At 43.1% G+C, this 14414-nt stretch overlaps 1 protein-coding gene across 5 annotated transcripts in view; it reads right to left on the bottom strand.

The window, feature by feature from the left end:
* The window catches only part of FOCAD (focadhesin), a 126234-nt gene extending 115360 nt beyond the window's left edge, over positions 1-10874 (bottom strand). For 2 of the 5 annotated variants that reach the window (XM_026073559.1, XM_026073562.1), the window contains exons 1-3: positions 10769-10872; positions 3166-3255; positions 61-135 (exon numbers count right to left, since the gene is read on the bottom strand). In XM_026073559.1, coding sequence (XP_025929344.1) covers positions 61-135; positions 3166-3237 — 147 coding nt within the window. In that variant the 5' untranslated portion in view covers positions 3238-3255; positions 10769-10872. Of the gene's footprint in view, positions 1-60; positions 136-3165; positions 3256-7797; positions 7816-10768 lie in introns of those variants that run through there. The other 3 variants (XM_026073563.1, XM_026073560.1, XM_026073561.1) reach the window with 3 other exon arrangements.
* Between the last annotated feature and the right edge of the window lie 3540 nt (positions 10875-14414).

The raw sequence follows: 14414 nt of genomic DNA, 5'->3' as shown, positions 1-14414 counted from the left end.
GAAAAAGGTAAGCATCTATGGACGGGAGAGAAGAGATAGAAATGAAAGAATGGCACAGACCTGGTCGGAGGCCTGTCTTATCTTGCCTGAAGAAACATTTTCTTTCAGTACTGCAGCGATCAGATGAGCCACTGCCTACAAAAGAAAAAGAAATAAAACCACATACAGATCAAATATTATTTTTCATGCCTCCATTAGGAAGACTTTATATCATTGCTGTATTGACAGGATGGCCAAGGAAAATACGGATGCAAGAACTAGAAACAATAGCAAACTTATTGTTTGAAGTGTATTTTAGGGCCAAAAACCTCCATAATGTTGCCATATCACCTTTTACTGTTAGCCTGCTGCACAAGAGAAGCAAGCCTTCACAGGGCTCCACGTAAATATAAGGGCCTCTGTGTACAGAACCTCTTTTAAGATTAGAACCAGATACATTAAATTATCTGCAATTCCTGAGTATTAGCTTTAACAGACATTTAAAGCTCCATTACTGTACAGATCTCAGTGTACTTACATGCACTGGCAAATACTGCATCATTTACTACACAAGGCAGAGGAAGCAAGAGAGGTAGTAAAACAGAGCACAGCTAAGCAACTTACCCAAAGTTAAGCAACTTGCCCAAAGTCTTGCAGCACTTCAGCAGAACACTAACCATAAATACACTCTAGTGCTTAGGCACTTTACATATCTGACAGTATATCTATTGCCAGAAATGCTTTATTTACTTTAAGCAGGTGTTTGATTTAAACTGTATTCCTCATAAGCTATACCGTGGCAAAAAGATCACGAAACAAGATTCATACCTGAATTTCCAAGGTCCTCCAAAAAAATGCTGTTCCTTAAACAGGGCTTAAAGAATTTACATTTACATTTGGGATGTAAGATTAAACTTTTCATTCTATTTTAATAGAAGGAATGTCCGATTTCCTTAGTCTGCTTTTAAAAATATAAATGTGGACTGAAATACCGAAGCAGCCTCAAAAGCCTCAGGGTGTTTGAATCTAGGCTTTGGTTTTCTGACTCATCGCTAATGCCTTAGGGCAGGCAAAGCGAAACTGGGAAGCCAACAAGACAAAAAAAATCCAAACCAGCATTTCTGTTTTGTTAGTGTGTAGAGAGACAGGAAGACAGATTATTTTAAATGTTTCCAGGTTCCTTCTCCTTCAGCATTTATTTACACTGCTTTAGATATTAGCTGCTAGCTGGACACAATAAGCAGTAGCACTTTCAGATAACAATTTACATTTCCAGAAAAGATGACACTAGGAACATTCCTAGACTACAAGGACTATGCTTTTCAAAAGTTTGGATACATAATCTGAAAGTGAAAAGTGATGTTTGTGTGTTCCCATTTTATTTTATGAATGACCTGATCTTGACTAAAACAAACAAGCAAACAAAAACTAGTCAGTTTATTCTCTGGGCATCTTGCTGTTGTGAAAACTGAATAAGAAAAAATGGGACAAAGTCAAATATTTCTGTTTCTCTGCAGCTACCCCATTGCAAGAATAGCCACATGCTTCCAACGCAGATTAGATTTATTTTAGTGCACTTAGAAGCAAATCATCTATGATTTTTCTTTTTCTTTTTTCCTGCTCATAAGAGATTTCAAATATAAACTGACATCTGCATCTTTAAAACCATTTTCATTACACTCAAAAAAAGCTTATCAATAGAGAGAAGCTTTTGCAATAACCTATACAGGAAAGTCAGACTGTAGATTAGCCCACTGCATTCCAAGAACCTGATTAATCAGCAAAACCTTTCAACCTACAAAACTATTCTCAACACCCTGAATTCATTGACCCCTGCCTTTGCAAGTTACTTGTCCCACAGAGCAGATGTCTTGGTTGGTCCCAAAAAGAGAAGAGGTTCCTTAGGAAGTCAAATCCTGACCTGATGATAGTTTGAAGATTATGGCATGCTTTTGAGGAGCCACAGAAAACAGGTGGAAGCTAGTGAAATAATCAAAATAACACAAAATCCAGTACTAGTAACCCTTAACGATAAGCAGCTGTAGTGGTAGACCAAAAAAGATTTTAGCAGTACATGCACCCCTTGCAACACTGGACATTTTTCTGCACTGAAAACTGAACTGGTTCAAAGATGCCAAGTGTTACTCATAAAAGTTAGATGATGTGAACTCATCAGTAGTACAAGACATTTTGCTAGAGTTTAGGTGAACTCTAGCTTTCAGGGACATGCCATCCTCTCCTAAATGCCAAGCTGAACAGAAGGGGACCTCTGCATCTCTCTTTAAAACTGGATTATTGTATATCAGTGCAGCCTCAGTTGAAGTGAAAATGCAACAGAGGCATCAGGTTGCACAGACTGTATTCGCATCAACTTCCTCCATCAAACAAGTGGCTACAAGTACTACCTTGAATTCAAAATACATTTCATGGCATACAGTTTTTGAGGCAAGCAAGGAGAAAGACTAAAACAAAAAGGAAGAGAAAGTGGGGGAAGTTAGCTATGATCTTACAGCTCAACAGATACATTTCTGATGCTGAAAAAAAGAGAAATGTCTAAAGCAGGAAAGCTCTGTTTTTAAACAGAGCCTATTACTCTCTTCCTCACTGTCCAGTAAAAGTATTAAGATAAAAACTTTATTTACATGAGAAGGCTTCAGACAGATATGATGGGCAGCCAGTGTATGGATCTGAAAATAAAGGAGTTTAGTCTGCTGATCACAGTGGAGCTCTACATGGTTATTCATCAAGGACTGACAAGAATGCATTAATTCATCATTAGCTCTCACCACACAGGAGAAAATCAGACCCATTCTAAAGACAGTTGTGTAAAGTATTGCCAAGGACTTCAGCCCAACACATGACATCTGGTAACCCCTGGCTTCTCTTAAGATCATAGGGTCATTAAGACCCTATGAAGCATTTGATACCACTTAAACCTTTCAGTCCTGGAAAGTTTCTGATTTCTCTGTAAAGTAGAGTCTTTCCAGGGATGAGCAGTTATATTCAATGTCTGCATTATACAGTTGGTACAATCAGCTTTTCTTTGCATCTTGAGAATACTTGACTTTTATAGGTTCCTGGCTTGGGAGCAAAAAGCATATGGCTTCCTTACCCAGCCAGGCAGTAGGCCTTGTAACAAAGGTTTCACAGACAATTAACATTAAAAAGAAAAAAAGAATCAATTACCTGCGACTGAATAAGCGTATTAGGAAATTCAAACCGTTTCTTGATATCGTCTGACATTTTTGGTTCTGTCATATGACACTAACTCATACTCTGCAAGAGACATTAAAAAAAGGCTTAGGACTAGGCAAGAAAGTATGCTATTTACAGAAAAAAAATACTCAAGATTCATTTTGCACTTAACAGCAGACATAAGCATTAAAGCAGTGATTTTCAAACTCTGGTCCATCAACCTCTAGGAGCTCACAACTACTTCTAAAGAGCTGGTGACTTCTAAGAAAAGCAAGTTTATATATGCCAGACAGCAACTCACATATTTGCATTTCTAGAGGCATACATAATTTCTTTGAAAACTTTAGAGGTCTACAAATCAAGGAATTGAAAGTTACTGCATTAAATAATGAGGACAGAGAATAAGCACATTCATTCTGCAGGTAGCTAAAAAGACACCTCAAAAAGTTAAATAGCTTTCTTGAAGTCATACAAATAACTAAAGTGAGTGGCAGAGATGCAAACTCAAGATTCTTCCATAATCCATTAGTTCATGCTGTAGTTAAAATGGAAACAAAACACTGACGCATTTTTCCCCCTCTGAAGTCCACCACAGCATCTTACTTTACAGGCTTAAACCCAAGAAATGATGAACATCTATTGCTCTTGTGTGAAGAGCAGGTCATCACCAATTCTTAAATCTGGAGCAAATACATTACTGCTTGTGAATAGTTCCATGCAGCACAGCCATATGATGCATGAGGACTGTTCAGAGCTCCTGAAACATGATTTAAAACGTAAAACTCTCCACAAATATTACAAGTATTTCATGCAAAAACAGAAGTAAAACAAATAAGCTTGTGTGATACTGTAAGTGGTAACTGTATTTAGGGGCTGGAACACTTGACAGAAAAACAAATTTTTCAAACTTTCCAAGTTTCTCAGGAAGTTGGTGTATGCAGGCACTCACATGCACACAGGAACCTAAACTGAAGGGAGATCAGAAACCAGCTTGCCTTGTTATACACTGCTGAAACTGGTGGCAAACAGCAAGTACTCAGACATTTCAGTTCAATGTAAACACACCTTCAGGCACATCATATGGCTTCTTTAAAATAAAAAAAAAAAAAAAAAAAATCCAGCACTCACTGAAATGCTAAATCTTTGCAGTAACCACTCAGGCAAAATATATACACACAGTACTCCAACTTCAAGATATGCTATTGATGCGGTGAATTAAGAATTTTGCCATTAATTTTGAAAAAGACAAGATCAAACCTGGAAACATGCAAATGCACTACATGCCAGAACAAATTCCATTCACAGCAGGAAATTTCAAAGATAATAGTTACCACCTCAGTGAATATAAAATCCTTGGCAGTTATACTGGCAGAATACTCCCTACTACTTGTGAATTACATTTCTGACAATTTTAAGAATAAACCAGTTAACTCCATTCAGGATGATGCATGTATGGGTTTGCATTGGCTTAAAGTATATTTCATTGCATTTTGAGACAGTAGGTATTCATATAATAAACTAACACACATTAAACTAGAGTTAACAGCTTGCTATTTTTGAAAGGAAAAAAATATCAACACAGCAAACAATTATGGGCACATCTAAATTTGTTGAGCATGTCCAGTGGGTCTGAACACATTCAACTTATTTGTATATACAAACTGAGCCACACACAACCCTGGACCTCCTCCAGATTTACATAACAATCTGCAACATAATGGAAGGTTCCCACCCGGACATTTTTTTTTTTTATTACACACTAGAATTATACATTACCAGCTGGCAAGTAATTTTTTTTATTCATGTGAAAAGAAGAAACAGTAGGAGATCATTAGAAGCACACTACCTTCATAAGCTGCAAAAATGAATTATTCCAGGCAGACTAGGAATCTATTCTTTCCTATTAGAAACAGCTCCCCAATTTAAATTGGTCTATACCAAACCTCTGCAAGATATTTAGAATGCAATACATGAATCAGCAGAAGTTAATGAATTTAAAGACCATCTAAACTGTCCTCCAGTCTTCAGCATCCATCCTCAGTGATGGCACTTGCTTGTGTGCAGAGAACACCTTGCACTTTTATGGGATTACTTGATAATTCAGGCTGCAAGTGACTTCAGGAGATCTCTAGTCCAACCTCACACTCAAAGCAGGCTCAGCCATGGCGGCAGAGCAGGCTGGTCTGGGCTTTACCCAGTCAGGGCTTGACAACCACTGAGAACAGAACCAGCACAACCTCTCTGGCCCGACTCCACTGCTGGACTGTCCTTGGGGGGAAAAGTTTCTTGCCATCCCCACTGGAGCCCCAGCGCTGCCTGCATGCTGGCTGTCCTGGTCCTGCTCCACACAGGCTCTGCCAAGCCTGGCTACATCCCCCTGACACCCTCCCCGTTGGTGCCGGAGTTGCTGTGTGGCGCCCCGAGGCCATCCCTGCTCCCAGAGAGCCAGCCTCAGCCTCTCTGGCCTGAGCATGTATTGTCACGGCTGTGGGCAAGACCATGCGTTCATCCTTGTTGAATTTTGTGAGATTGCTGTCAGCCTGTTCCCCCAGCCTGCCAAGGTCCATCTTAATGGCAGTCAAGCCGTTGAGTATATTGAGTGGTACACCCAAATTTGTGTCCAGCACCTGAAATTTTATTAGAATGCACTGTCTGCTCCTCCAGATCACTGATAAAGATATTAAACAGGACAGATCCCAGGACAGACCCCTACAGTACCCTACTTGAGACCAGCCTCCAGGCAGAGTAGAACTCATTAACCACAATGTTCAAAGTTCAATCATCTAACCAGTCTGGGTTTGCTTTTTTTTTAATCCATCTGGTTGCCACCCATTCAGGCTGTAACATCTTAACTTTGATACAAGAACACCATGGGAGACAGCGCTGAAAGTCTTGCTGAAGTTGAGGTAAATGACATTCACTGCTCTCCCCTTGACCACAAATCAAATCATTTTATTCTTTACTAAAGGCAATCAGGTTGGTCAGGCATGATTTGTCCTTGGTAAACCCATGCTGATTGCTTCCAGTCACCTTCTCTTTCATGTGTATAGAAATGGCCTCTAAGAGGATTTGCTCCATAACCTTCCCAGGGACTAAGGTTAGGCTCACTAGCCAGTAGCTTGCTGGATCCTCCTCCAATCACCTTCTCCTTCATGCACCCAGAAACACGCTCAAAGAGGACTTGCTTCATGGTTTTCCCAGGGACTGAAGTGAGTCCAATATGCTTGCTGTTCCCCAGGTTTACCTTCTTGCCTTTTTTGAAGATGAGTCAACATTTGCATTTCTCCAGTCATTGCAGACCTTCCTCAAACTCCTAAACCTTTCAAAGGTGATAGAGAGCAACCTTGCAAGGGCATCGGCCAGCTCTCTTTGCACCTTGAAAACATCTATGCTTTCCATGTTCAACCTATTACTATTAACGTAGCAGCAGAAGCTCTTTTTGCTGTCATCAACATCCCTTGCAAGTTTCAACTCCAACTGAGCTTTGCTTTTCTAACACCATCCTTGTATACCCAGGCAATGTTTCTAAATTTTTCCTTTGTAGCCTGTTCCTGCTTCTGCCTTCTGTCTGCTGCCCTTTTGCACTGGAGCTCCCTGTTTAACCAAGCTAGTCTCCCATTATATCTAGCTGGTCTCCTGAGTTCTTGTAAGTGAAAGATGTTTTGCTTATAGTCCTGCCTACTTTCCTGAGCTCCTCTGACCTTCAGAGCTGCCTCCTATAGGATCCTGCCACAAGTTTCCTGAGTAAGCCAAAATCTGTTCTCCTGAAGCTCAGGATCTGTACTCTGCTACTCTCTTTCCTCACTCTCCTCTTTCTGCACTCTACCCATTTTCAGCTAAAGGCACCAGATGGAAATAACATCACAGAATGGAATGAGAGAGAAAGCTGCATCCTCATCTAGACAGATGCTTGTGCTGTATCTGATCTGAACTTTATAATTGGGAACCTGACCAATCAGAAATAAAGAGGCCACCCTGTGCATCACTGCAAAACTTAGATGGCAATGGAATTGTAAAACGTTGTAAAAATGCAGGAATCCACTGCCTCCAACTCTAACAGTATTTTTTCAAGAGCGGGTTAGAAACACAATAGTATTGGAAACCTGACAAGCTAGAAATCTCATGCTTTCTACAAGGAGAACTTCAAGTACCACAATGATGTTACCAAAGCACTTCTGTCCACGCTAAAAGGCTCTGCCAAGGATTTACCTACATGCTTAATACTAAGCAAGGAAGGTTTTCTTTCTTTAAAAACTACATAGAAGAATTAGAAACTATAAGATATATGGAAGAAATACACCTGGCTCTGTAACACTTAATGGCCAAGTACTATGAGCAGAAAAAAAACCCCAAACAGACTAAAACTTATTTTAAATAAATTGTTTTATTATGACATTTCCCAAGGGGGTTTTGCACAGAGGGCAGAAAGTTTTTTATCTCAGTTACATAATAGAATAGCTCTCTTAGTCACTAAGCTGTTATTTGAGTGCTATAATTTTGTATTAGTACAATACATACATTAGGTGTTATTTTATATTCCTGCTAACCTATAGGAATAATGTCATACTTATTCATCTGAGCAAAAATACGACCTCCTTCTCACAGTGGATTATTCACACTTACATCCTCTCTGCTGACTCTGAGACCCCCCAAGGAAACAGATCATGTAAGACACCTCCAGTGCTGTCAGAGTTCCACTAACATTTCACCCTTCTGAGAAAAAGAGGGGAAAAGTTCACAGATAATATTTAGTGCATTTAGAATCACCAAAAGAAAAACCTTAAAGAAGTGGTTCCCAATCAAAGGGCTGTGGTTACTACCCTTTGATAAAATACATTTTACTTTGAAAGAACACATTTAATATTCACGTTAGCATTTGGAGGCCCACCAAACTTACCAGTCCAACACCACAAACAAAAAATGGTTAGGACCTGCTAAACTAAACACACCTCCCCATGATGCCATTTATTCATCTATATCCCACTTTTCAGTGCATCATTTCTGGTCCTCCCCTTGCCAGATAACTTCCATAGAAACATCATACAACCATTTGTGTACTCTGAGAATGATGCTATAATCAGACAGCAAGACGGTAAGAGCAGCATGTCTAGGAGAAGCACAGCTGCTCTAGGTCGGAACTGAGCACCTAAAGATAGGCAAAATCATGCAGCAGAAGATTCCAATCATAAGATATAAATCAGAACCTCAGCAGTATCTACACCTGGAGTTTGTAAAACATCTGCTTTTTCATCCCTGCATATCAGTTGCTAACAATACCACCACTACAAGGTGGGGTTAAGAAGAATATTTTTCAAGCAAAACAGCATGACCGTGCACTAACTTTGGAGTCAGCTATGCCAAACCACTGGCTTGTTTCCTTAACATGCAAAAAGAAAAGGAAGACATGTCTGTGTGGAAAATTCTTATTAGTAAGGTTCAGCTTAAGCTCACTTGTTCTTAACTTAATTTCTTGCATTCTCAGCATTGAATTCATAAAAGCTATCAAGGTTAGGTCAAAACTTTAAAACTGTAAAAAGAAAGAAAGAAAGCAAAAAGGGATTTTTCTTTTTCAGTTCAGATAGCTACTTTATTCAGGGACCTCTTCCTATTAATCAAAAAAACAAAAATACACTGAAGTCTGATCTGTTTCCTCAGTTTTAGAAACTCTGATTACCGCCTACTGTTGTCAGCATGCCAAGGCACTACTATAAATAGATATTAGCATCAGTATTTCTTGCAACCCCCTTCTCTCCTTCCCATGAATGGCACAATTGCCACACAATAATCCCAAGAATTGGAAAAGCAACAGCAGAAAAGTTTCCTATTTTTAGCCGTATTTTACCACAAAAACCTGGAGGGCCACAGCATGTCAGCTTACCACGGTCTCTATGGCCTATCAGCACCTGCTCTGAAAACTACTTAAAAACTTTACCCCAGCTTGTGACATTTGGGACAGCATTTGGTCCCAAAAAGAAAAAAAAAAAAATCACATACACCTAACAACTTGTTTTAAAGTTCATAATTCTCAAAACACTGTATAACTTATTTCCATGTTACACCTGTCAGAGACCATTAGTGTTATACAAAATACTGTTCTTGCAAAGTAAGCAGTATCACCCTAAAACAAATCCATCCCTATCCAGAACTGATTCCACATGAGAAGTTTTATCTCAATTCTCCCCCCTGCCCCTGAAAAAAAGATATAAAACTTACATAGGAATATTATGAAAAGGAATAATTATCTTGCAGATTCTTACAGCAGTCTCTTCTAATATGCTGCAAAGGACAGTGACAAAATAGCTTGGTCTCAGTCAGGATGCTCTGGCCCCTAAAGGTCCCCAAAACCTTTCTTATATAGGTCAGCAGCCTCTCTTTTTAGGCTGTAACTAACTACATTTTGCTTGTCCTGACAAGTTTTTGTTTGTTCGTCCTGAGCTGTATTTTACCTATCCTCAGTGCTGAAGAGGCACTTTACATCATCAACTCGGCAGACAGACAGACTTCTGCCCCACCCAAGACTAAAAGAAAAAAGACAAGCTACAGGAAAGGGGCCCTTGTTTGTTTCCCTGGCACAGTTAAATTGAACTGTAAGTGACATAATGTTATTTAAGTACAAGCAATGCTAATGCAGCTGTACCAGACAGTGGTTATCTTGGTATTAGAGCTTACGACCTGGGCTAAATCAGTTTACTAAAAGCAATTACTGTAACATACAAGTTAAGGAAGACTATATAACAAAGCACAGAAAATTTTCATTGGGAGCATTTAGATCACACTTCCCATATTTATTGCTTTTTGCTCATTATTAAGGACCCTTGACTCAACTTGGTGTCCCTACCAAACTGGAGTAGTGAGAATACATAGACTTATACACACAAACGCTCCCGCCACTCTGTTGAATGCGCAAAGCCAACACTAAAGGAGATCTGGAGAAAGTTTTGTTTTACTAGTGCTGCCTGTTACAGGAATATATACATTGATATTTGTTAGAAGGGTAAGTCCGCTTACTGTAGGGAAAGACAAAGTTGAGAGCTACTGGTGACTGATCTATACCTTAATATTGGTAAAACAAAATCATCTGTAAATGCTAAGAGAAAACAAGAGTTTGTTTTCTTAAAAAGAAGAAATTCCAATAGCCATTACTAAAAGCCCAGTAGTCATTACAGCGCGGGACCTAAACTGCCTGGTTTTGCGCAGCGCCGGGCCATACCCCCAGCTGCGCCCACGCAGGCCTGTGACACAGCGAGCCGCGGAAATGCAAAGGGACAGGCGCGCCAGCCAGCCCCAGCAGCAACCGGCATCCAAACCGCTCCCCAGAACACCCGTCAACGGCCCAAAGGTCGCGCAGGGGCGCACGCGGCGCTTCAGGCCTCATCAAAACGACGGGGGTGGGGGGGAGGGGGATAAAAAGCTGAGTAACCGTTACCGCGGCCCCCGCGCCGCCGCGGCCCGGCGGCCCCTGCAAAGCCCGCCCCGGCACCGGGCGACACTCGCAACCGGTCGGGCACGGTCACACCCCCGGGCGGCCGGGCCCCGGCAGAGGCCGCGGCGGCGAAGCCCCCTCCCCCCCCGCCCTCACTTCACCTCACCTCACCTCACCGAGCGCGCAGGCCTCCCCCGACGGCGGCGGCGGCGCGTCCCGCCGCTCGGCAGCGTCAGTTCCTTCCCGCGGCTGGAAGGCGGCGGTGAGTCAGCGCGAGATTGGGGCCCCCCCCACTCCGCTCCGCGGTCAGGGCGGCTGCGCGGCTGCTGGCGCATGCGCGCGGGCGGCTGCGCGTGTAGGCGACGTGGCCGTGCCGGCGCCTCCGGGCGGGGGAGGCGCCATGTCTACCTGCGTGGGCAGGCGGCGGCTGAGGCCTTCTCTGGCCGACCTTTACACTTCAGGCCCCGTCCTGGCCGCGCCCCGGCTGAACGCCCTCCTGCCATGGCGGCCCGCCACCCAGCTGGGACTTGGCGTCGCAGCATGTCCGGGGCTGCCTGCGCGGGCACTCGCTGCTCCCCAGCTGCCTGCCATGCTGGGCCCTCCTGGGGGGAGGGAGCCCCTTCCCCACCGCCTTCGGTGCCACTGCCTCACCTGCAGGCAGCTCGGGGCCCCTCCACCTGGTCTGGCCTCTTGGCATTCCTCACCACGGGCATAGAGTGCCTGCCCGTGCTTATGGTCACCCAAATCCAGCTTCCAAAAGGGTACCGCCGTATCAAGATGGCTCCAGACCATCAAGGCGTCTTCCTAGTGACTCAGCCCTTGGTGACGGCCTGAGCACATGTGAAGGCGATGTGGCTTTGCTCTGTTAGGTTTGTTCTGTCCCCACTGGGACTGCCCATTACAGGAAGGTGGGATGAGTCTCATCCACAGAGTTTCAAACATCTGTGTTTCAGATGTTGGTATAGTTTGGTACTTCGTATCCAGGCTCTTGCCCAGGATGTGGGGACATGAATTAGTCTTATAGTACTAAGCCAGATTCAGACTTTTCTTCAAATCCAAACTTAAATTCAGACTTAAATCCCAAGATATATATAGAAGCAGTATAACTTGTGTTGAAAAGGATAAGAGAATTCATAATATTTTCCCTAAATATGGAAATGCAAATCTTTATAGCATTCAAAATTATTGCACAATGACTTTATTAAATCTTCTCAATATTTTGAGAGGCACAATGCTCAGCATGCTCCAGGGACAGGCTAATCCATTTGAAATCGGGAAGAGACATGAAGAATAAATCAGAATCACACACGGAATGGTTGAGGTTGGAAGGGACCTCTGGAGATCATCTAGTCCAACCCCCCTGCCCAAGCAGGGTCACCTAAAGCACATTGCACAGCATTGCATCCAGGTGGGTTTTGAATATCTTCAGAGAAGGAGACTCCACAACCTCTCTGGGCACCCTGTTCCAGTGCTCTGTCACCCTCACAGTGAAGAAGTCTTTTCTCATGTTCAGATGGAACTGCCTATGTTTCATTTTGTGCCCGTTGCCTTGCGTCCTGTCTCTGGGCACCACTGAAAAGAGTCTGGCTCCATCCTCTTGACACCCTCCCTTCAGATATTTGTACACACTGATAAGATCCCCTCTCAGCCTTCTCTTCTCTAGGCTAAACAGGCCCAGCTCTCTCAGCCTGTCCTCATAAGAGAGATGTTCCAGTCCCCTAATCATCTTTGTAGCCCTTCGCTGCACTTGCTCCAGCAGTGCCACATCCCTCTTGTGCTTGGGAGCCCAGAACTGGACGCAGTACTCCAGATGTGGCCTCACCAGGGCTGAGTAGAGGGGGAGGATCACCTCCCTTGACCTGCTGGCAACACTCTTCCTGATACACCCCAGGATACCATTGGCCTTCTTGGCCACAAGGACACATTGCTGCTTCATGCTTAACTTGGTGTCCACCAGCACTCCCAGGTCCTTCTCCACAGAGCTGCTTTCCAGCAGGTCAGCCCCCAACCTGTCTTGGTGCATGGAGTTATTCCTCCCTAGGTGCAGGACCCTGCACTTGCCTTTGTTGAACTTCATGAGGTTCCTCTCYGCCCACCTCTCCAGCCTGTCCAGGTCTCTCTGAAYGGCAGCACAGCCCTCTGGBGTATCVGCCACTCCTCCCAGTTTGGTATCGTCAGCAAACTTGCTGAGGGTGCACTCTGTCCCTTCATCCAGGTCACTGATGAAGAAGTTGAACAAGACTGGACCCAGTACTGACCCCTGGGGACACCGCTAGCTACAGGCCTCCAACTAGACTCTTCGCTGCTGATCACAGCCCTCTGAGCTCTGCCATTCAGCCAGTTCTCAATCCACCTCCCTGTCCACTTATCCAACCCACACTTCCTGAGCTTGTCTATGAGGATGTTATGGGAGACAGTGTCGAAAACCTTGCTGAAGTCAAGGGAGACAACATCCACTGCTCTCCCCTCATCTACCCGGCCAGTCATTCCATCATAGAAGGCTATCAGCTTGGTTAAGCATGATTTCCCCTTGATGAAGCCATGCTGAATGATTTCATGTTTGCTGCATGTTGTGCAGTTCTGTCATTTCTAGATGCTTCTGGCCATGATCAGAGACAGGAGAATGGGTTAGCTCAAGCTCAGCCTGGATGCATTTTGGCATCTTCTGTGTTGCCAACATGTTGAAAGACTCTGCAGAGCTCATATTTAGGAACAGAGACTATGAGAAGAGGTTGTGTTCTCAATTAGAATTCTTATTTTAACACAAACCAACACTTTTATTCCTGAACATTGATGCAATAGGCAACCTTTACAAGATGTTAATAACATCAAAATGACTCTCACTAAAACTAACTTAAGAAAAGGCAAAAGTCATGAATACTTTGAGAGAAATTTGTTTGGGAAGGGCTATGTTACTTGGTATTATGACTCAAGGATGAATTTGAGCAGAAGGTAGTGAAATGATGACAAATTTGAAACAAAAGTAAATGTAAGTAAATCCATCTAAGTCTTCCTACAGTTTGTCAGTTTTTAAAGACCAGGAAATTGCTGAGTGTCTTAATATGTTGGGACCACGTTCACCAACAAAAGCCAAATGTGGTATATGGGATCCAAAAGGACCTGCTTCTGCTTCCATTGAGTTGGTGGCTAAGCCTACACTGACACTTCAGGAGTGAGAAAAAGCCCAAATGTGGTCCAGAGAACAAAATTATCCTCTTGAACTGCCTGCATGTCTATATGAAAAGTGAAGAGCAGCCAGCTCACTTAGATCATGTAGACTTTCCTTCTTGTTTTCTCAACAGGACTTCACAAGCAGCGCCTTAATTTGGGGGGGGCAATCTGCACATACATGCATATCCATGGGGTGGCTTTGCACTCAGCACAGTGTTTGTAGGATGACCCCCAGTCAGCTTTCTGCTACATCTGCAGTACGCCAAGATCAGCTAAAGAACTTGAAAGCCCTTTCATACTGGGGTAGTTAAGCCTAGCTGTAGGTGACCTCAGGCAATGGCATAAATCAAAAAGCGGTATTCAGCCTCCTCACCCATTCCATCCTTTCTTCCTCTTCTGTCCATGCAGACAACCCGTGCTTGGTATTAGGATCAGGTATATCACATCCATTCTATTGATTCATTAGCTCTCGTGCCATTCCATTCATGCCTGGCATTAGGGTATCATGAATATCGTATCCTTTCCCTGGATTCACTAATTCAATAACTAAGTGAATGCCAAATTCACAGCATTAATTGTTTCAAAATGTTGAGTTTCACACAGGTCTTCTAAGGACACTGGTAAGAACAGGGCATTAGGTATAGGG

Source organism: Apteryx rowi, unplaced genomic scaffold (genome assembly GCF_003343035.1).
Source record: "Apteryx rowi isolate R43461 unplaced genomic scaffold, aptRow1 scaffold_37, whole genome shotgun sequence".
Lineage (NCBI taxonomy): Eukaryota > Metazoa > Chordata > Aves > Apterygiformes > Apterygidae > Apteryx > Apteryx rowi.
The sequence above is the reverse complement of the archived record's forward strand: the minus strand, read 5'-3'. Positions and strand labels throughout refer to the sequence as shown.